We start from the raw sequence: 23,426 nt of genomic DNA on the forward strand, positions 1-23,426 counted from the left end.
CTGGTTTAAATTTTAGAGGTGAACAGATATCTAGGCCTCTTGCTAGAGACCAGCCACACTTGATGTGCTATTACTTTCACATATGGCCCCTATATTACTGTGTTTGTGTGCACCACTGGGGCAGGTCGGGGGGATTTAACAGAAAATACGTGAAATTATAACATGCCAACTTCTTGACATTTTTGACAAATCACATTGTGACATTTTACAAATAACATTGAACACTAAACAGCAAGTAGCTAAACTGTTTTCCTGAATTAAATACCTTCATCCTCATTTTTGTATTCTGTGGTATCACACTATACCTGTTCCTACCAGATAACATGCCACATTCAGAAAATTCTGCAGTAATAACCATTCCAGAGGCTATGCAAATTAAAAGTACTAAATCCCCAAACTGAAAAAAAAACAAGTTTGATTCAAATTAAATGAATACCATCTAGTTTACACTTTTTTCTTTTTTTTTTAACAAAAAGAAGGATAAAATAACAGTGTTAAGTGTTTCCTTTGCAAAGGAAATTCCAGCTTTCACCTTTCAAGCAACATCTGCACCCAGTTTTTGTTTTAATCTAATCTAGTCTAACACCCTTTTGTTCTTCTAGAGACCTTAGGAACTGCTTTAACTAATTTTAAACAGACTTTAAATAAAGTCTCTGAAATGATTCCATTGAGCAAGCTCCCCACAGACACAGCAAAACCCAGAATGTGAAGTTGATAATTTGAAATAAACTAATCTAATCAAGTCCAATAATAGTCCTTTTCCAGTAACCCCATAATGCTTCTCTTTGTCTACAGCGATTTGATTATAAGTATGGCATAGATAAAAAGGTATGAAAATTAGTTATTTCTGCTGATCAAAAGATACGAAGAACGTGAAAAGGAAAGCCATAAAGTGTGTGGAAATATTTCCAAGACATTTATAATAGCCCTCTTATAGCCAGAATATAAAAAGAATTTGAAAAAAAAAATCAGAGGAAAAAGCCTGATAGAGAAATATTTAAAAACACTAGAACAAGTACTTCACAAAAGCCAACATCCAAATGGCCAGAAACATAATCAGCTTCTTTAGTAATCAGGCAAATACAAAATAAAACAATGCAAGGGTGGCAGAATTTGAAGACTCACACCACCAAGTGTTGTGAAGAAGAAAAGCTGGAACTCCGACACACTGCAGGTGAAAGGATGGTGGAATGACTTTGGGAGCTGGGCTGACAGTATCTGCTAGCATTGCGTGAATACACTTCCGGTGACCCGGCATTTCTGCTCTGAGGTGCATCCAAGAAAAATATGTGCTCTCGTGCATCTCAAGAGCGAAGTATAATAATGCTGCTGGCAACGTTATTTTGTAAGAGACCCAAACGGAAAAAACAGACAACTTTCACTAGTAGTATATTCATATAATGCAGCACTAAATGGGAATGAAAATGTCTGTACAGCTAGGTCCAACAGTATGGATAATCTCACAAACATCAAATTCCGCGAAAGAAGCCAGACCTAAAAGAATATATGTTATAATAGCATTTCATACAGTTTCCTAGAACAGGCAGAATTAAACTCCAGGGTCATAAAAGTGTAACAGCATTTTTTTATGTAATGGCTAAGGAGTGGAAGTAATCCAAATGTCTATCAGTGGGGGAATGGTTGAATAAATTGTGGTATATTCAAATAACGGAATACTGGATGACAAAATGAGAAAATGTCAACATCCAGTGACATGGATGCATTTTATATAAATATGTTGAATGACAGAAGCAAGACACAAAAGAACAATGGTTTCATTTATGTAGCTTTCAAACAGGCAAAAATCTAAAACTGTAATGTGAACATCAGGATATTAGGTGTCTTTGGGACAAAGGGAACAGATGGTGGCTGAGCGACAGGTATTTTCTTTATATTAACCCCTTTAGCTACACATACATGTTTTATATACATTTCTCTTTGTATGTTTCATTTCACAATTTTAACAGGTTAGGGTTAGGGTTAGAGAGAGCCATACTGTTTGGGTTCATATCCCAGGCTTGCTGTTTTCCAGCTGTGTAACTTTGGGAAATTTATTCAACAGCTCTAGGCCTCAATTTCATAACTGTAATGTGAAGATAATAAACCTATTTTGTAAGATTTGTTGTAAAGATTGGACAAATATTGGAATCTTTGCTATGATATTAAGCACTTAAAAGCACAGCGTGTGGTAAGTGCTAAGTGATTGCTAACTCCTGCTATTGTTACTGTTGGTATCATGGCCAGTTTATTTGTTCAAAGGAATTTTAAACGCCTACTGGAGTTAACATTCTGTTTATAAATCTATCATGGCTCTCCATGTAGGTGAGTTTTTGTTTAGGCCTCAGAAAAGTTTATTTTCTTGACTGTCCATGTTATTTCACAAACTAATTACTAGGTATTTTATAAATGTATTTTACAGTTGTAGGTAGAATTTTCCTTGCCTTGCATTTCATAATGGTCGTTGCTGGCATCTAGTAGCTAATACTGTTTAGGACTTAACTGCTGGCAATCTGGGTTCTAAGTTCTACATGGATTCATGCTTTTTATCCTGTGTAGGACCCCCATTTTACACAGGGTAGAAACTGAGAACATGGGCGCCTGGTTGCTCAGTTGTTAAGCGTCTGCCTTCGGCTCAGGTCATGATCCTGGGGTCCTGGGATCGAGCCCCATGTCGGGCTCTTTGCTCAGCAGGAAGTCTGCTTCTCCCTCTCTCTCTGTGCTCTCTCTCAAGTAATTAAATAAAAATCTTAAAAAAAGAAAGAAAGCAAGAAAGAAAGAAAGGAAGAAAGAAAGAAAGAAAGAAAAAGAAAAACCGAGAACAGAGGGGTAAAGGTAGCCAAGTATGTGGTCTGGGATTCAGTCTGGCCCCAGCACCCATTTTTACTCCACTAATCTATGCCAGGAAAGCTGTATGTTTTTATACTTTTATTTAATAACTGGCCACTTTTCCTTAGCATAATTTTCTAGTTGACTTTCTTGGGTTTCCAAGAAGTCAGTTACATCATTTGCAAGTAATTATTTTTTGTATAGTATCCAATAATTCTTGTTCCCTTGCCTTATTGCTTTGATTTTAACTTTCAGGGGAAGTGTTGATAAAAACAACAGAGTGGACATTCTTCTGTTAGTCTGACTAAATGGGAATGCCTGTATTTTTTAAATGACTGAGAATGACATTGACTATTGACTGGAAAATGTTTTCTTTATGTTAAAGAATGTGTTTTTTTTTTTAAAGATTTTATTTATTTGAGAGAGAGAGAATGAGAGATAGAGAGCGCAAGAGGGAAGAGGGTCAGAGGGAGAAGCAGACTCCCTGCTGAGCAGGGAGCCCGATGTGGGACTCGATCCCGGGACTCCAGGATCATGACCTGAGCCGAAGGCAGTTGCTTAACCAACTGAGCCACCCAGGCACCCGTTAAAGAATGTGTTTTAATTGTTTAGTTACCAAATGGTCTTTGATTTGTTTATTCTATTTTGTTTTAAAATAAGGGATGGCTTTTAAGTTATATCAAATATCTTTGTGTATCTCTGAAGATGACCACATGGATTTTTCTGTGTTGAACCATGTAATGAATCATCTTTGCATTCCTAGAATTTTTTTTAAGATTTTATTTATTTATTTTAGAGAGAGACCATGAGCCCGGGGAGGGGCAGAGGGAGAGGGGGAGAGAGAATCTCAAGCAGAAACCTCGCTGAGCACAGAGCCCGATGCCAGGCTCCATCCCACGACTCCGAGATCATGACCTAAGCCGAAATCAAGAGTCGGACGCTCAACTGACTAAGCCACACAGGCGCCCCACATTCCTAGAATTTTTAACATAGTGCCGAATCTTACCTGCTAAAATTTCTCTAAGATTTTTGTGTATATAAGTACAAATGAGAGTGGTCTGCCGTTCTCTGCCATTTTTGTTAGGTGAATTCTAGTTATGTAAGAGGAATCCAGAAGATTTGTCTTTTCAGGCGTTATATACTGTATTTTAAAATAATTTTTGAGAAAATTTTATGGTATGGCTGCCTAATACTATTCATTAGTTTTTTTCATTAAAGATCTCAAGTGTTTCTTCTTTTTCACTAATTACAGAAATCTTCAAACATAGACAAAAGTAGAGAGGTTGATGTCATTTTGTTCATTTCTCACCTCACTTTGTTTTTCTCTCAAGTGTTTTGAACCTTGCTACTTAAAGCATGGATATTGCCTGAGAACTTGCTGCAGATGGATATAATCATTCACACATAAGCACATACATCACATCATCTTTGCCATACACTATTGGTTAGAGGCAAGTCATAGATCCTGCCCCCACTCTTGCTGTAGGTTTTCACCTATTATTAGTAATGTTCTGAGATGTTGAAATAAGCCTTTGAACATTTAAAAATTTGTCTTGGGTCCTGGAAGGGAGTTACAAAGTCAAAGGGCATAAACTTTCTAAAGCCTTTGATGTCTGTGGTCTAATTGCTTTTCAGAAAACCAGTACCTCTTTTGGTTAAAGGGTAAACAGGTGACAACACTGACAGTTCATAAATGTGCCTTTTCTGCCAACAAGATCATTAAATGACGAGAGAGCAGGAAAGAAGACAAGAGTCATTAGAAATTCTTATCATAAACACTTGAGTGATTGGTACCTGAAAACCTGAAGGTTATTTGAATTAATTTTCAACAGTCTTAAACTATTTGGTCAATTTGCTGTTCCTTACTAAATCTAATTCATTGTGTAGTTGTCAGGAGACATTTGGGTGCCTAATATAGTGTTAGAGATTATGAGTGAGAAAAGATATATGCTAGCAGCATCCATGCCCCTAAAAGGCTTATGGGAATCTTACTATATTGTGTACATTTTTTTCATCTTTCTACAAAATATAACTTCAACTTATAAAAGTTCATGCTGAATTTCACCTAAGCTGGGTTCTCATTGAAGAAATTTGAGAATCTTCCTAGGTGTGACTTCCACCAAAATAAAACCAAAGTTGGCTTTTCCTCTGTTTTAGCAACAGCGTACTGTGTACAGACTGACTCTAGTGAAAGCATGGAATGTGGATGAACTCCAGGCCTATGCTCAGCTGGTGTCCCTGGGGAATCCTGACTTCATCGAAGTGAAGGTAAGCTCTTTCTGGCCAGTGTGATCCCATGGTGCTTTGTTGGCCACGGTGAAGTTAGCATCTTTTAAAACTCTACGGGGGGGTCCCAGATGTTTTATTTATTCATTCAGAAATGTTGATCAAGAACCTGGCACTGTTCTAGGCATTGGGGATACTAACAGTAAAGACTAAGCTTTTGCTCTTTAAAGCTTATATTTATAGAGAGGTAGACAGTCAACACAAAATGAATAATTAAAAACTACATTGTAACATTAATATGCCGAGAAATAAAATAGTGTTATAGTGAGGAATTGGTTGGCTTTAAAATAAACTTTTATTGTGGAAAATTTCAAACATAAACAGAAGTAGAGAGACTGGTCTAATGACCCTCTATCCAGTCATCGCCTGGCTTCAAAAGTTATCAACTCCTGACCAGTCTTGTTTCTACTCTACCCCTACCCATTTTCTCTGCCTTACCCTATTATTTTGAAGCAAAGTCCCACATTATATGACTCATCCATAACTGTTTCAGTATATGTCTCTAAAAGATATATCCTCACTTTAAACACTTATTCAGAATACTGTTCTAACAACTGCACAGTATTAACAAGAGTCATTCAAATATCGAAAATAGAAGGTTTTAAACTTGACCAATTATTTCTTCTTAAACAGTCTTCGTGAATCTGGGTCCAAAAAAGGTCATTGATTGAAATTGGATTATTTCTCTCTTAAGTTTCTTTTAGTTTGTTAGTTTCTCTTCAATGTGTTCTCTCTCCTCGGTCCCACCTCCCACACCAATAATTTTTGTTGAAGAAAATGGATCATTTATCCTGGTTAGTTCCCTGTGTCTTTATTTTAGATTTTGCTGATTGCACATTCCTGTGCCCCCTGAATTTCCTATAGATTGGACGTAAGATCAAGAGAAGATTGATCAGGTGTTTGTGTGTGTGTTTGCATTTCAAGATTGGTTGGTGGTATTGTATACTTACAGCAGGAGGCAGTCATGTCTGGTTGTCTCTGGCCTCTTTTTGCCAGTGTTTCTTTGGGATGGATTCCTGTAAATGGATTGATGTGCCAAAGGGCAGATATTGTTTTAGTAGATATTGTGATTGGCTGTTTTAGATTTCATAAGAAAGGCTTTTCTGAGGAGATGACTTTTTTACAACTGATTCCTAAATAGTAAGAAGCAATGCGGTACACAGAGGCTTGGGGTCAGAGCATTCTGGGCGGATGGCACAGGTAGCAGTCAGAGGTCCCATGTGATCTCAGTGGGACAGCTGGAGTTGGCAGAGACACAAGGTGAATCACAGAGGTGGAATGGGGCCAAATTCTGTTAGAACTTTCAAGCAAGAAAAGAACTGGGTTTTATACTAAGTTTAATGGTAAACTTTTTGAATAGTAGGTGTACTGGGCAAAGGTCTTAAGCTGGAGTGTGATGTGGTCCGATTTGTGATTTTAGAAGATCACCCTGCTGCTGTCATGAGCAGGTTACAGAGATTCAGAGTAGGAGTAGGTAGACCAGTTATAACGCAAGAGATGTGGCTTGGGGAAGGTCGTTGGCGATATAGTTGGAGAGGAGTGGGTGCACTGGGGATAAATTTTGGAAGTAGAACCAACAGACCTTGAGATGCAGGGAGTGAAAAAACAAACAGAATCAAGAATAGCACCTGGGTTTTTGGCTCAAGCGATCGTGTGGATGCGGAACAATTTACTGAGGCGGTAAAGACCAGTGGAGGAGGGCGGCAAGTCTGAGGGTCATTTCATGAGTTCTGTGTTGGCCTCAATCATTTGAGAGATCTTTTCAATGTACAGGTCCAGGTCCAAATAAACCATAGTTTATATAAGCCTGGAGTTCTGGGGATAAGACAGGGCTGGCCATAATAATTTGGAAGTCATCAGCATGCCATGGTGGTTAAAGCTGTGGAGTGTTACGAGGCAGATGGTTTTTTTGGACAACTAAGAATCCACACAGTGAGAAAAAGTGACTGGAAAATTCGCCCAGTCTCCGAAAGCTCCACTCTTCAGTGTACGTGTATGAAGCGGTTGTACTCCGTGTCATTTCAGGGGATATTCAGTTTCACAGCTGTCTTTTAGTAAGTCCTGCTTTCTGTGGTACTGTACTCTGGAGGGCCAGGGAGGTGGGAAGAGATGAAATGTTGGCTGTCTGAGTGTGCAACATTCCATCTCTAGTCAGGTCAAAGATACTCTTTTCTTTTGAAACTGCTCTTAATTTTAAAAAGGCTACTCTTGGCAAGAGCTCTAATGATGCAGAGATGCAAACTGCATCTGCAGTGTATGTGTCAGCTTAAGAAAACCTTGCCAGCATCAGGGATTAATGGTGTTTTAATTTATGATTTAGCTATTAAAGAATGCTGCCTCCAACGATGTTGCAGTAAAACTTCTCTATTATAAAGCAAGTTGGCTGGATCACACGGTCACCTTTTTACTCCCTCCCTCCTTTCCTTCCTTCCTTGTTTACATAAAAGAATCACCCAGTATTATTTTTAAAAGAAAGATGACTACTTCGTAAACAGTGTAATTCTCTGATGGGTATTTTTTAGTTTGACAAACTATTAACGTAACTTCTGTCTGCAGCTGAGATGTTGTAATAACATAGTCTCTCTCAAACTAGAGTTCCATTTTACTATTTTACCCTTGCATCCAACAGATATTTTTCAGCTCTCTCCATGTGCCAGGCCTCATCAAAGCACCAGAGATACAACATTTTATAGGGATATGTTGTTTGGGAAATGGATGGTCTTATTAAACAAGGCAAAGTCTACAGAAGTAAAATGAGTCACTTGGAGAGATCTTATTTAAAAATTCTTAGAGAAATACGTAATCTAATCTCAATTTTAATTTCTTACATAAATGATAAAATATAACCTGGTAAGAGTTGCATGGTAGTGATCAGCTCGTCTCTTGTAGAAGGCCTGAGGGAGAAATGGCCTACATTATCTGAACCTGTGCCATTGAGGACTGGATCACATGGTTTGTTAAATTCAGCCCTTACTTATCCAGCAGGTTAATGAAGTATCTTCCTTTTAAGCTGAAGTAGCAAAAGGGATGTTTGTAGAATATAGTATACTTAGGAAGCAGAACAAGTTCTAGAATATTTATTGGTTATATTTTTAACCATATATATTTGGATATATTGATATAGGAAAAGTATGGAAGGATATAAGACTGTTCACAGTGTTGTATTTAGAAGAAGGACAGGGAAAGGCTTAGTAATTTTATTTTTCACATTTCCATGCTCTGCGAATTATTACAGTGAGCGTCCATTACTTTTGTAATCCCAGTGATTGAAATGAAATCAGTAAAGGAGAAGGCAGGCTTTCCTGTTCAATAGAGTTAAACTGCTTAAGGTCTGAAAAAGCATTTTCATTATTGTTGTTGTCTTATTAATTAAAGTGAAAAATTTTCTAAAATGGAGGAGTTTTAAGAATAGTAATAATAAGCCCTCTCTGAAAAACATTTGGTGAGAGCTAGCAATATGGTAGGCTAAGTAACCTCAGATTCCTCCAAAAACATTTAGAAGTAACTGTGTTAAAATAAACATACTTTTGAGAGTGTAGCCATCTGTCAGGTCTGTAAGGGAGTTCCTTCGGGGCTTGAAAAAGAGAGACCACCCTGGTGGTACTTCGTAGCTCTGGTAGAGATAGGGCTTGGGTTTAAAGCACCAAACACTAGACTCTCTCACTTCCAGTGAAAGCACAAATTAGGGCAAAATTTACCCACTGACATAGAATGGTACTTGGAAGCTTGTCCTTCACCTGTGCTCTTGATTAAAAAAAGAAGTCTCCCAGGGTCTGACCTGCACAAGGGCTTGGCATTAAAATTTTAATAGTACCTCAGGGTCACATAAATGCCCTGGAGATGTGAGATTGATAATACAAATTGACCCTAGGCTAGTGATAGGCCTGGGGCTCCCTGCAGAAGCAAACACATTACTTGTTCATGTCTTTTGTCTTTTCCAGGTGTGTGTGAGCGTGCGTGCACGCACAGGGATCTCTCCTAGTCTGCACACACTGGAGTCTTGTGGGGAATGGGGAGGAGCACAGCTTTGATGCATTCCTAAAAAGTACTGATGTAGCCTGGGCCAGGTTACTGATCCTCTTTGAGCCTAAATTTCCTCAATGTTAAAATTAGAATAATAGTATCACTTTAATCGGTTTGTTTTGAGAATTCAGTGGGATAATATATGCCTGGATTCAGTAAATGTTTAGATCACTTTCCATTAAGCACATTTATTTAAACTAAATCAATAGAAGCTATTTCTTTATTATATTGGTTCCCTCTTTTCTTTCATTGCTAGTCTTATAAAACATTTTTCTGTTTTATTCCCTGTAAATGAACATATATTTTAGCTTCATTAGACTTAAATAGGCCTTTATTTGCTAGCCCCAGAATCTTAGTGATCATTATTTGCTTGCTTGTTTGTGAAAATGTGTTTCATGTTATAAACGTCTGCCGTATTGAGAAACTTTCATAGCACAATCCATTTGTAAATGAAATACTGTCTTTATATTCTCTCCCTGCATTGCACCTTGAGAATAGTAAGTGCTCGGTAATAATTTGTTGTCAGATGATTTAAACCTCCTTTACGATTTTGGCACCGTAACTGCCTGCAGAGCTCAGTCCTTGCAGAGTGCATTTTGTAAAACAAATGTCTTAGCCTGACCTCACTCCCTTTCTTTGCACAAAGGTAAAGAATATTGCCAGTTATTCACATAGTGGTCCCCAGCTTGCTTAATAACTGATCATTAAAGAGCAGAAAAATCCTGAATAATGTGAATGAAATTTTATGTTAGATCAGAAGAGGGTTCTGGAGTTTAATGACATACAAAAGAATATGTGACTTGATCTTCAGGTCATTCAGCATAGATTGGTTGGGGGTACAGAGAAGAACACGGGCAGCCCTTCCCTCTATAAGCTCAGTATTTAGAAAGAATTATACCAGTTATCTGGTAAAAGCTATGTACAGGATTATGATGAGATTGGGATTAGATTGAAGAGGAGTTCCTGAACAGAGATCAAAGACATGGTGGAAAATTTAGCCAGGTAAAAACTGGTCGCTGAGTGGGACAGTTTAGTAGGAAGGGCTCGTGCCATGCTGAGAAGCTTGGGCTGTTTTTTTTTTTTTTGTGGGAAGAGTTATTCAAACATTTTTAGGATAGAGTGTCATGTTTTGGGTATATTGTGCAAAAAGTCATGAAGACAACATTTCTCATCAGACTATAGAAGACAAAAACAATATCAGGAGTCTTTTGACACCCAGTCAGTTTAATTAAAATTAAAAACAGACTGACAAAATACTGCTCTTCCTACAGACCTTGAATCCTCAGGTAAACTGTCCAAGCAGCCAGTGAAAGACCTTATGGCCTCCATGTCCTAGAACAGAGCGATCCATCTGAAAGGCACCAATGTAATGGTGTGGGTTATGCTGTTCACTACAAACCCAGAGATGCAGTTTGTCTGTTCTTCAGGAACTTTCTTTGGGTCTGCTTGTCATTCCGCAACCTATAGATTCTGAAGTGAGTGCTTTTCAGTTGCCACATTGTACCCATCTGTTTTCTTGAGTTCATTCTTTTTTCAAAATCGTGAGGGGAAAACTTGGTGGTGGTGATAGAGGGGGTGGGGGCAGGGTGGTGGTAGGATGAGAAGGTAGCAGATAGCTGTGATACAGAAAATGAAGCCTTTTTAGACAATTTAGGTAGTGTGATCAGGAACAAAGTCAGGGCAAGTCATCGGTTAGGATGTGTAGGAGTGTAGGATGGAGTGAAGTAGCCAGAGAAGAGAAGGGAGCCCCAGAGGAGGGGGCATTAGGAGCCTGACTGAGGGAGGGCTCGGGCTTCCCAAAGGTGACTCTCCGTAGACTAATTCACTGAGACCGATTTCTGCCCATAGCACTTCTGTCACAGAGAACACTGGGGCTCTGTGGTTGGCCCAGAAAGTTGCTCACACTGCCTACCCCAGAGGATTTGGTCTGGCTAAAATGAGAACTTCTATGTAAAAGAATTTGGCTAAGTATGAAGCATTATGTGAACGAATGGGAAAGTGTCACGTGAAGGCATAATAATACAGCTGTGGCATTCGTTCTCTCATTGCCTTTCCAAAGCAAGTCTGTGCTTAAGGTCTCATGATTTATTATTGCTGAATAGGAAATACTAAAATATTTTCCAAAGCCCTTGTCATAAATGTAAGTTCTCAAACGTCTGTTTCAAGGAACTTTTTAAATATGAACAGTAAATTCCTTTGTATTAGCTGCTGTGTACATGCTTGTTCATATAATTCACATATCATAAACAGCATTTAAATTGAAATAAAGTTCATTTTTATGACTAATTTGACCTACCAGTAAATCATTTTTGTGTTTTGTATACATTTGGGGGAAATTTAGCACAATTTTTCAGCCATACCTAAAGATTTTTAAAACTGTTATATTATTTGCTTTTTTAAATTCACCTAATTCTCAAGCTCAGTTTAATGAATTCTGTAAATCATCGGGCTGATAGAGAAGATGCTCTTGTTTATTACAACTAAGCTGGGTCACTTCTAATTTATGTTCAGCAAAGGTCATCTTGGTTTAGCATACCAGTAATCTTTTTGAACAGCCATCTGGAGCTGAGCATTTTGCAGAGCTCATCTGAGTCTTCGGCCAACTCCCAGCTCCACCATCTGCAGGGTCACGGTCACTCTACAGTGCTCATCTGTGGGTTTTTCATAAAGTGGCACCCTACCCCCTCCAATCTGTGTGTGTGTGTGTGTGTGTGTGTGTGTGTGTGTGTGTGTGTGCGCGCGCGCGCTTGCATGCATATGCGTCCACATCCATGTATGTGTGAGAGAGAGTGTGAGTGGATGTCTTAATATTTCAGTTATTCCCTCCTTAGTAGTAGCATATCTAGAATATTCAAAACACTTGTCAAGAAAGTTTGATCCTTGAGTATTTAAAGAGCCTACAAAGTTAAGATATTCCTTATTATTGGTAAATGCATCATTATGTAACTTACCAAAAAGAGAACTTAATTATGAAACTTTGGGGTCCTATATGCCTGAGCCGTCAGGGAGAGTTCAAAAGACTTAGAAGCTTCAAGACTTGGAAGTTTCAGGAGACACATGCTTATACATGTAAGTGTGTGAGAGGGATGTGTTTATAGCCACAAATGTATTTCCTGTTTGGCGTGAATCTGTGTTTATACGTATCCATTTAGAAAATGCATTACCAAGTGATCTCCTTAAAGAATAATTTCAAAGGGATCCCTAGCTGGCCCTTTACAGGAAAACCTTACCCATCTTATCAAACCTCAGCTGTACTGGAAAATGGGAGCTCATTTATTTTCCCAGTGAATAAGTTGTTCACTGAATTTTTGTGGGTGTCAACCATGCCTCCATTATTGGTCCAGGAGATTATAATTCCTTGAGAATTAATCTATTATAGTGCACAAAGGAATCTGAATGAAAAGATATGTTACTGGTTCAAATACAGTGCTCTGCCCTAGCATAGATTGTGACCGCATGAAGCAAGGGTACCTGAGCACTGCAGTCGCAGGGTGGGGATGGCATCGGCCTGGGAGCTCCTGCCTACTTGTGTGAGCTCCTAAGCAGATTTTATCATCTCTAATGCACTGTTACTTTCTTCACCTTTGCATTGGATTGGATTGGATTGGATTGGATTGGGTGGGTTGGGGTTGGGTCGATTGTCTCTAGAAGCCTTTCTGGCTTTGACACTCTTGTTGGATGACATTTAAATAGGTCTGTAATTATCTCTAACTGTTGTAATCCTTCCCCAGGGTGTCACCTACTGTGGGGAGAGTTCAGCAAGCAGTCTCACCATGGCCAATGTGCCCTGGCACGAGGAGGTGATACACTTTGTCTGTGACTTGGTGGATCTGATCCCCGACTATGAAATTGCTTGTGAACATGAACATTCCAACTGCCTCCTGATAGCTCACAAAAGGGTAAGAAGAACTCAACTATGCATTCTTCTATCTGCTCCTTCTCCTCTTTAGTTTCTCCTCCCTTTATTTTCTGCCTTTCCTGAAACAGACTTAAGGAAGCCCTCCGTGGGTGTGTGTAGGTAATGATGTGGAGAACAAAGGCCAAAGAAATACAGAAAAAAATTAAACTTCCTTACAACTTACAGTCCATTGACAAGTACTTGGGACAGGCAGGGTGACCTTCCTCCAGGAACTCAACTGCCTCAGTGTTAATACTTTGCTAAAGGCAAAAGGCAGCCTTAGCTTGACATTAGCCCGACCGCCAGGATCCTGTAAGTCTTCTTTAACATCAAAAATCCCAGGGCGCCTGGGTGGCTCAGTCGTTAGGTGTCTGCCTTCGGCTCAGGTCATGATCCCAGGGTCCTGGGATTGAGCCCCACGTCGGGCTCCCTGCTCAGTGGGAAGCCTGCCTCTCCTTCTCCCACTCCCCCTGCTCGTGTTCCCTCTCTCACTGTCAAATAAGTAAATAAGATCTTTTTTAAAAAACAAAAAACATAGAAAATCCCTTTGGGAACTTCCTTTTTCTCTCTCCCTCCACCCCAAGATATAAGTTAGTAATCATCCTCCAAACATATGGCTCCCTGATACACAGCTGAAGGGTCTCATGACTAGGGTTTTACTAGACAGTAGTAAATGACATTATCCTAACAGCAGCTAGCCCCTCAAGGTCCTGGAAACCTTGTTTCCAAGTTCCTTAGAGACTTATGCTGTCCCTAACCTCCTCCCAACTTGAAAATACAGAGTCAGTCACTCCTCACAACCCCAGTGTAGCTCTCTTTGCCCACAGGTCCTGTCCCTGTGGTTTAATAAAACCACCCTTTTTGCACCAAAGACACCTTGAGAATCGTTTCTTGCTCTTGGCTCCTGGACCCCAGCATTTCACATCAGATAGGATGACTGTTGTTGAGACTAGATGAAAGCTACTAGACTAAAGTAGCCACAAAGCAAATCTAGGCTACTAGATGCTTTCATCTAGTAGTCCGACAAACCTGTTTGTCTGGTTTTCTGTTCAAGTTCTCCATTAACAAATACTTTGACAAATAAGTGAAATTTAATGTGATAAATGTAATAACAGGCAGAGCTACCAGGTACAAGCCAGCATGAGGAGAGAGTCTGAGATTGACCCTCATTATCTAATGTTTGTTGAGCACCCAAGTTGTGTCGGGCACTATGCTGGGTACTAAGAATACAAAGAGGAGTTAAGCAAATAATCCCTGCCTTCAAGAATGGTCTAACAGAGAAAAAGGGCAACTATCAAAACAAATGCGCCCAAAGTTTTATCAGAGCAATGATGGAAGATTAGAGTAGAGCCCAGAGGGGTGTACTTAGGATGATATGGTACCATCAGGAGAGGCTTCACAGAGGAGTTGCTGTTTGACAGGATGTCCGGTGGCAGCCCAGCTAGGAAGGACACTAAAGCAGAAAACCGTACAAGGAAAGGTCCTTGGAGAAGTGCAGAGTTCTAGCCTGTTGGGAGAACGACAAGGAGTTCGGTATGGCTGGCGGTCAAAAGAATGGTTGAAGGGAAAGGAAGGGGGGTGATGGTCAGTGGCAGGAGCCCTGATGGTATTAAATGGCGTCCTAGTTGTGCCTTTTCCTGTACAGCATGGGCAGGCACTGAAGGGTTTTAAGTAGGGGAGTGACACACGCAGATTTGAGGTTCAGAAGAGTTTCTCTAGCAAAATTACAGGGGATGAACTGCAAGACTAAAAGACAGAGAAACCAGTTAAAAACTGTTGTAATAGTCCAACAGTCCGAGGGTGAAGTGATGAGGGTCTGAAACAAAGGGCGCGAAGGGAGAGAGAGCAGAGTGCTAGACTTGGTCAGATATTCAGTGCAGGCTATTCTCCTTCCTCCTAGGTGAGTCGTGGGCTGGTGTCACGTCAGTACTGCCAAGTAGATGTCGAAGTTCAGGCTCTCCCCTCAGCAACCTCTGATACCACTCTGACTAGGGAGGAAGGACCACCTTCCTGCTGCTCCCCAGTGACAGTATGGGATGATGTGGGGGTCTCGTTGCCCTTAGGCAGTGGTGGAGGTCTTGGCTCTCTGCTAAGCTTCCTCTGTCCCCACTGCAGCACGGGTGGGGAGAGGCACCTTGCTAGGGCCAGGTGGAGGTCAACTCTCCTGAGACCACAGAGGGGGGTTGGGATGGCCCGATCCTCTGCTCCACCTTCTCTGAGAGCTCCCCAGCAGTGAGGAGGGAGGGTACAGGTCAATATGGCTGGGCAAATGTGAGAGTCTAGGATCCCCACTAGGTGCTGACTGACCTGGGATGAGAATCGGGCATTTTTCTCATGGCCTAGGTTGGTTGTTGCTGAAAGGTTTTCTGTCCTGCTAGCTAGGTTGCCCTTTTCCTGGTCCTTTGGCTAAGAAAAGCTGGTTTTTCATGGGGCTCTAAGATTTTTTTTTTTACTGTTTGTGCCCTTTGGTATTTCTGGATTGCAGGCTTCAGCCAGGCTTCTGGGCTCCAGCACCCAGTGCAGGATATAAGAGACAAAAATAAAACCCAGGGAATGCACCACTGTTGTTCCTCAGGTCTCGAGATCCCTAGCGAGTCTGCCTTCTTAAATCTACCTTTAAAGTCTTATATTTGTTTTATATATCATATACAGGGATTTTTAGCTGTATAGTGGGAGAAATAGGAAGAAGTGCATAGCCTCCATCTTGTCCAGAAACAGAAGTCTATGACCACAGTGTTGACATTTATGGTTTTTGGTTTGGTATCTCCTCAGTGAACCTTAATGCCAGTCCACTTGGTACACTGTTGATTAGTAGATTATTTAGCAGATTATTTCCATGTAAATTGATTTTCTGTATTTATGTTAGAAGTGTCACCCAGTATGGTTACAAGGCTGCCCCTGCAATGTTACTGGAAAGATTTTCCTGTAACTTACATGAAAACATCCTTGCCTGATCCTAATCAGAGCCTTTCAGATCCCATTTAATAAGTAGGCCAGCAGTTTACCGATGGATGCCTTTTTGTTCTGTTTTGTTTTGTTTTGTTTCGATGGATGCCTTTTTAAGGTTACAAAAAAACAGAGCTATAACCAAAAACCAAACAAAGGAAAGAAATAGAAGAACACAAAACAAAACCTAAAGACTGGAAGAATCCATAAAACAAATCATTTAGTTCATAAATAACAGAGTAGGTATTGACTGTTTAACGACCTCATTGTTTATACTGCCAATTCCAAGCTTATTGTTTCTCTGCCATATTTTTGAAACAGGACATTTCACAATGAACGTAAAAGAAAAACATAGATATTTTATTTGATTCTTAATGGCTTTCACAATCGGGGCCTTTTCGGCCTTCTTCCAGGCCCCCTCTCTGGGCCTTTACAAAGTACCGCCATGTTGCTTTTTTCCTCCTCCTTTGCGCAAGATAACCTCTTCTGCCAGAAATGTACTCACCACCCTGCCACCCCTCTATTCATCTGCTGAATTTCTGCTCCTTAAAACTGTAAAACAAATCTTCTTGGGGGCTACTTTTCTCAGATCTATATGTGCATAGATAAGGCTGCCTTCTTTAAGGAGCTTTGGGTTGTTCCTGGAACACAAGAATGTCATCCCCAGCACTTGCTAGAGTCCCGGGGACACAGTGGATTCTCCGAGTTTGTTTAGTGAACTGACAGCCTCTTCATCGTCCCTCCTTTCCTTCTTCACCGTCTTGCCTTCAGAAAGCAGAGACATTGTTCCATCGTACTTGCTAATTTTGATATGTATTTCCCTTCTTCCTTATTTGTTCATTCATTCATTCATTCATTCATTCATTCAATTATTCAATAAATATTTATTCTACTGAGTTTGCTATTTTATAGGTCATCAGTGACCCGCTAGTTGTTAAATACAGTTGTTTTCCTATTCACCATTTCCTCTCTCTTTTCCTGCAGCAGGAATCTGATGCCGATCCATGCTTTTTGAAAGTCTCCCCTGTCTACTGTACTGTACTTTTCGGATTCTAGTAAAGTTGGCTAGCAGAAATAATAACATTGCCATAAAGTGCAGCACTGAATATCCTTCTATTGTGGTCTTTCCTTCTTTATCCATTTCAAAAATTTTAAATTCTCTGATCTAGGATACCATGTAGCCCAAAGTGTAAGGTGAATTCTTTAAAAGAAAAAAAAATTCTAGAGATTTCAAGCGTTGGTTGAATATTTACGTTTAGATGACCTCTAAAGATTCTGCATTAAATTAGTAAGATTTTCACAACATGGAATAGCCCCTGGAGAATCCATTATAATCTGTATTACCCTGTCCATTCCCAGAATACTCCGTGGTCATTTTTTGCATCATTTACAGTGATCTTGTTATTGCCATATGTTATATCACATGCAAAGCATTTCTTAATCGTTAGTGGCATATTTTTTTAATGGATGATTTTTTTTTACAACAGTGTTGTCATTTAGAGGTGGTGTTTAGACGCTAGAAAAGGAGTTTCTGCTCTGGATAAGACGCAGTTTCTTTAGTGGGTGGGAGTGGGGCGTTCAATGAGCTTCTTCGACTTTGGACAAAAGAAAGATGAAACAGACTCGAGGTAAGTAAGTCAGCGTGTTTTAGTTCCAGGGTTGAGCTGGAGGGACGAAGAGGCAAGTACAGATGCCCGCAGGAGACTGTCTCCGGGGGAGGGAGGGCCGGCCTGTGTGCTCTGGACGGGGGGCCGGCGTGAGGAGATACCGTCACTCTTCTGCTCCTGTGTTTTCCATTAGCAGCTCAGATGTAACCTTCGACCTGTCAGTCCGCAGGCTCATAAGACCATGATGAATACAATGTACTTAGAGAATTTTAGTTTAGAAACACTGAAGTCCTTCCTCTCTGCATGTTGGTGATATCCTATTCAAGTGGATCACTGCCAGTGGAAACCAAGTAGTGGGTGATACGTACGGCTTGCACATCCACAAAGCATTGTTTTCAAACTTAATTGCTTACTTAAAAAAATAAGTTTTATGTCTTAGTACATACAGTTTGGGATTTATAGAAAAATTGAGAAGATAGTACAAAGAATTTCTCTATACTCTAGATCTGCCTTGTTATTAACATCTTACATTGGTGTAGTACCTGTGTTACAGCTAATGAACCAGTATTGCTGCGTTTTTAGCCAAAGCCCATAGTTTAGATTTTCTTAGGTTTTACCTAATGTCCTTTTTCTGTTCTGTTCCATCCAGGAGGACACATTATATTTAATTGTCATGTCCCTTAGGCTCCTCTTGGCTACGGCAGTTTTTTAGACTTTCCTTGTTTTTGATAACTTTGACAGCTTTGAGGAGTACTCATGGAGTATTTTATAGCCTGCACCACTACTGAAATGTATCCAGTGTTTTTCTCCTAAGACTTGGGTTGTGGGTTTTTAGGAGGAAGACCACAGAGGTAAAGTGCCATTTTCATCATATTGTATCAGGGATGCATACTGCCAACATGATTTACAACTAGTGATGTTGACCTTGGTCAGCAAATTGAGGTAGTGCTTCTCAGGTGTCTCCACTGTAAAATTACTCTTCCCCTCCCCTTTCTGTACATTTATTCTTTGGAAAGATGTCACTGTCTCCAGCCCGTTTGTAAGGAGTGAGAGTTATGTTCCACATCCTTGCGGGTGAAATATATACATCAATAGGTTTATCTCTTTTCCCCAGTTCTTAATTTATTCAGTCATTTTTTATAACAGTATGGACTTATGGTATTTATTTTATACTTTGGGTTATAACCCAATTCTACTTTATTTCTTTCCTTGCTCAAATTATTCTAGCTCTGGCCACTAGGATCTCTTCTGGTTGGCTCTTGTGCTCCTTTGACATCAGTGTTCAGGACTTTATTTGTTTTTGTTTTTGAGCACTTCTTTACTTTCTGACTCTACAAGATGCTCCAGGCTCATCTTATATATTTTCTGCTCCAGTCCTAGAATCAGTTATTTCTATCAGGAGCCCTGGTTCCTTTATTGAAGAATGGTGTTAGAAACCAAGATCTGGGTGAAGGTGTGCTTGTTGCTGCTAGGGTGTTGTTTCTTCTTTTATGCCCTCTAAAAGGTATATGATAGAGCAAAGAAACTGTGTGTATATTCTAGCCTTTGTATATACACATGGCTGTAAATATTTCTACATGCATCCATTTGCATCTGTATTAAGCTAAACATTACTAATGTCTCAAACTCTAATCCATTGCCAACATGACTCACTCTAGCCTCCTCTTCCTGCTGATTTGTAAATTCCCCCTCTAACAGTGAGAAACCTAGCTCCTTTATATCAGCCATCTATTTACTTCATCGTTCAGTTCCAATATACAAGTATAGCCGTATCAGAACTTTTAACCCTAGTTAAAAGTTTAACCTCTTTTGCTTGTGTGTAGGTCCTTTCGCCTTTAGTAGTCTTAGAAGCTCCACTCATTTCCAGAATTACTTAGCACCTTTTCCTCTTCCTCCCCTTGAGTGAAGTTATTTCATACATTCATAACATAGTTAGATTCTCACACAGTCTGCCCCTCTTCCTGGGATCCCCTGACCTCCTAAATGATTTTTTTTAATTTTCATATTTTAAAGTTCAGTATTTGGACTATAAAGTTGAATAGGTTTTGAAAAGTACATAATGTCGTGAAAAGATGAGTGAACATCTTTTCATATGCTTATTTGCCGCCTGTACATTTTCGGCGGTGAGGTGTCTGTTCAGATCTTTTGCTTCCTTTTTATTTGGGTTTGTTATTTTCTCATTGTTGAGTTTTAAGACTTCTTTATATATTTTGGATACATGCCATTTATCAGATGTGTTTTGCAAATATTTTCTTCCAGTCTGTGATTTGACTTTTCATTCTTTTTTTTTTTTTTAAAGATTTTATTTATTTATTCATGAGAGACAGAGAGAGAGAGAGAGAAGCAGAGGGAGAAGCAGGCTCCCCACTGAGCAGGGAGACCGATGTGGGACTCGATCCCAGGACTCTGGGATCATGACCTGAGCCGAAGGCAGATGCTTAACCATCTGAGCCACCCAGGCGCCCTGACTTTTCATTCTCTTAACTACCTTTCTCAGAGCAAACGTTTTTAATAAAATCTGGCTTATCAACTTTTTCTTTCATGGATGGTGCCAGGTTTCTAAACTCAAGGTCACCTAGATTTCATCCTATGTTACCTTCTAGAAGTTTTGTAGTTTTATGTGCTTAGGTCTAAGATCTGTCTTGAAAGCTGTAAGATTTATATTGAGATTTTATGAGGTTTGTTTTGTTTTGTTTTTGCACGTGGATGTCAAGTTGTTTAAGTACCATTTGTTGGAAAGACTGTTCTTACTCCATTACATTGCCTGTGCTCCATTTTCAAAGATCAGTAGACTGTATTGTGTGGGTCTCTTTCTGGCCTTTGTATTGTTCCGTTGATCTATGTGTCTGTTCTTTCACCAACACTATACAATCTTGACTTTTGTTAGTTTTATTGCAAGTCTTGAAATTGGGTGGTATCAGTTCTCCAACTTGTTCATCTTCTTGGCTGTTGGGTTGGCTATTCTAGGTTGTTTGCCTTTTCATCTAGACTTTAGAATCAGTTTGTTAATACCTATAATAACTAGCTTGCTAGGATTTTGTTTGGGATTGAGTTGAATCTACAGATCAAGCTAGGAAAAACTGACATCTTAACAATATTCAGTCTTCTAATCCATGAACATGAAATACCTCTTATTTAGATCTTCCAAACTTTTTTCACTTTTTTTCCTGCATATAGATCCTGTACATGTTTTGTTAGATTTACACATAAGTGTTTCATTTTTTTGATGTTAATGTAAGTGGTACTGTGTTTTTAATTTCAAATTCCAGTTGTTCATTGCTGGTATATGAGAAAGCAGTTAGCTAATATTTCTCAAAATACTACCTCACATTTTGCACCCATGCTGTAATCACTTATTAGCTCCAGAGGGTATTTTGTTATTGTTGGTTCTTTGGATTTTTCTACATCAATTAATCGTGTTATCTATGCCTCTCTTCCCAATCTGTGTATCTTTTATTTCCATTTCCTGTCTTATTGTGTTAGCTAGGACTTCAAGTATGATGTTGATTAGAAATGGTAAAAGGGGGCACTCTTGCTTTGATTCTGATTTTGTGGGAAAGCAACTGGTTTGTCACCATTAAGTATGATGTTCACTGTAGGGTTTTGGTAGATGTGTATCAGGTTGAGGACATTTCCCTCTATTTCTAGTTTGCTGAGAGTTTTTAATCATAAATCCATTTGGATTTTTGTTATATACTTTTTCTGCAGTTGTTGATATGATCATATTTTTCTTCTTTAGCCTATTGATAATGATGTGTTACACTAATGGACTTTCAGATGTTGAACCAGCCTTGCCGTACCTGGAATAAATCCCACTTGGTCATGGTGTTTAATTTTTTTAGTACATTGTTGGATTTGACTTGCTAATATTTTGTTGATTTTTACATGTATGTTCATGATAGTTACTGTTTTGTAGTGTTCCTTTCTTGTAATGTCTTTATCTTGTTTTGGTATTAGGGCAATGCTGCTCTCATAGACTGAGTTAAGAAGTGTTTTCTCTGCTTCTGTTTTCTGGAATAGTGAGAATTGGTATTATTTCTTTCTTAAATATTTGGTAGAATTCACCAGTGAACCTGTCTGGAACAGGATGTTGTCAAGCTGCTTCTCGCACCCACCTGTCTCTCAGCCTTTCTGACCAGCTCCTTCCTATTTTCTTTTTCTCCCTCTTTTTCTCTTGGCTACTTTTGGTTCTTCATTTCTCATATCACCTGGTATGGCTGCTGTAGCCCCAACTTAACTCAAGCATCCATCACTTGGTCTAATCTCAAGTGCCAAATTCTCAAGACAAGATACATCTAGATACAAGATCATATCATCTGCAAACAGAACTATTTTTACTTCTTCCTTCCTTATTTGGATGCCTTTTACTTCTTTTTCTTGCCTAGTTGTTCTGGCTAGAACCTCTAGTAGTATGATAAATAGAAGTGATAAAAGCAGGCATCCTTCTCTTGTTAACTGATCTAAGAGGAAAAGCTTTCAGTCTTTCACCATTGAGTATAATGTTTACAGTCGGTTTTTATATATGGTTTTTATTATGTCAAGGTATTTTCCTTCTATCCCTAGTTTGTTGAGTATTTTTATCATGAAAGGATGTTAAAATTTGTTGAATGCTTTTTCTGCATCAATTGAGATAGTCATGCGGTTTCTTTTTTCCTCTTCATTCTGTTAATATAATACATTGATTTTCCTATGTTGATCCGTCTTTGCATTCCAGTAGAAAATCTCACATGGTTTGGTATATAATCCTTTTAGTATGCTTCTGAATTTGCTTTGAATATTATATTGTTGAGGATTTTTGCATCAGTGTTCATAAGGGTTATTGGCATGTCTTTTTTTTTTTTTTTGTAGTATCTTTGTCTGGCTTTAGTAGGCAAGCCTCATAAGGCTGAGTTAGGAAGTATTCCCTCCTCTTCAGTTTTTGGAAAAGTTTGAGAAAGACTGGTATTAGTTCTTCTTTTAAAGTTTAGTAGAATATAGCAGTGAAGCCATCAAGTCCAGAGTTTTTTTTTTAATTGGGAGATTTTTAGTTACTGATTCAATCTCCTTACCAATTATCGGTCTATTCGTATTTTCTGTATCTGTGTGATTTAGTCTTGGTAGGTTTTGTGTTTCTAGGAATTTGTCCTTTTCATCTAGATTGTCCAATTTGTTGGTGTACATTTATAATGATCTTGTATAATCCTTTTTATATCCGTAGAATCAGTAATAATGTCCCAACTTTCATTTCTGATTTTAGTTATTTGAGTCTTTTCTTTTTTTCTCAGTCAGACCAGAGGTTTGTCAATTTTGTTAATCTCTTTGAAGAACCAGCTTTTGATTTCAGTGCTTTTTTCCTCTTTTTCTGTTCTCTATTTGATCTCTGCACTAACCATAATTATTTCCATTCTTCTGCTAGCTTTTGGTTTAGTTTTTTTTTTCTCTCTCATTCCTTAAGTTGTAGGGTTAGGTTGTTGATTTGAGATCTTACTTTTTTTTTTTTTTGGAGATCTTTTTAAAGTAAACATTTATAGCGATAAATTTCCTTCTTAGTACTGCTTTTGCTATGTCCCATAAGTTTTGGTATGTTGTATTTTCCTTTTCACTTAGTCTCTTAAGTATTTGCTAATTTCTCTTACAATTTCTTCTTTGATCCACTGGTTGTTTAGGAATGTGTTGTTTAATCACCACAAATTTGTGCATTTTCCAGTTTTCCTTCTGTTACTGATATTTACTTTATCTCATTATGGTTAGAGGGATACTTTATATGATGTTTATCTCTTAAAATCTATTTAGATTTAATTTGTGGCCTAAGATGGTCTGTCCTGGAAAATGTCCCATTAAAACTTGAGAAGAATGTGTAT

General features: G+C 39.0%; 1 protein-coding gene across 1 annotated transcript in view; it reads left to right on the forward strand.

The window, feature by feature from the left end:
- Positions 1-23,426, forward strand: part of LOC113933655 (S-adenosyl-L-methionine-dependent tRNA 4-demethylwyosine synthase TYW1) — a 226,578-nt gene that overhangs the window by 191,091 nt on the left and 12,061 nt on the right. The window contains exons 14-15 of the mRNA XM_027614018.2: positions 4,984-5,094; positions 12,867-13,034. Coding sequence (XP_027469819.1) covers positions 4,984-5,094; positions 12,867-13,034 — 279 coding nt within the window. The remainder of the gene's footprint in view (positions 1-4,983; positions 5,095-12,866; positions 13,035-23,426) is intronic.

Source organism: Zalophus californianus, chromosome 10 (assembly GCF_009762305.2).
Source record: "Zalophus californianus isolate mZalCal1 chromosome 10, mZalCal1.pri.v2, whole genome shotgun sequence".
NCBI classification, from domain to species: domain Eukaryota; kingdom Metazoa; phylum Chordata; class Mammalia; order Carnivora; family Otariidae; genus Zalophus; species Zalophus californianus.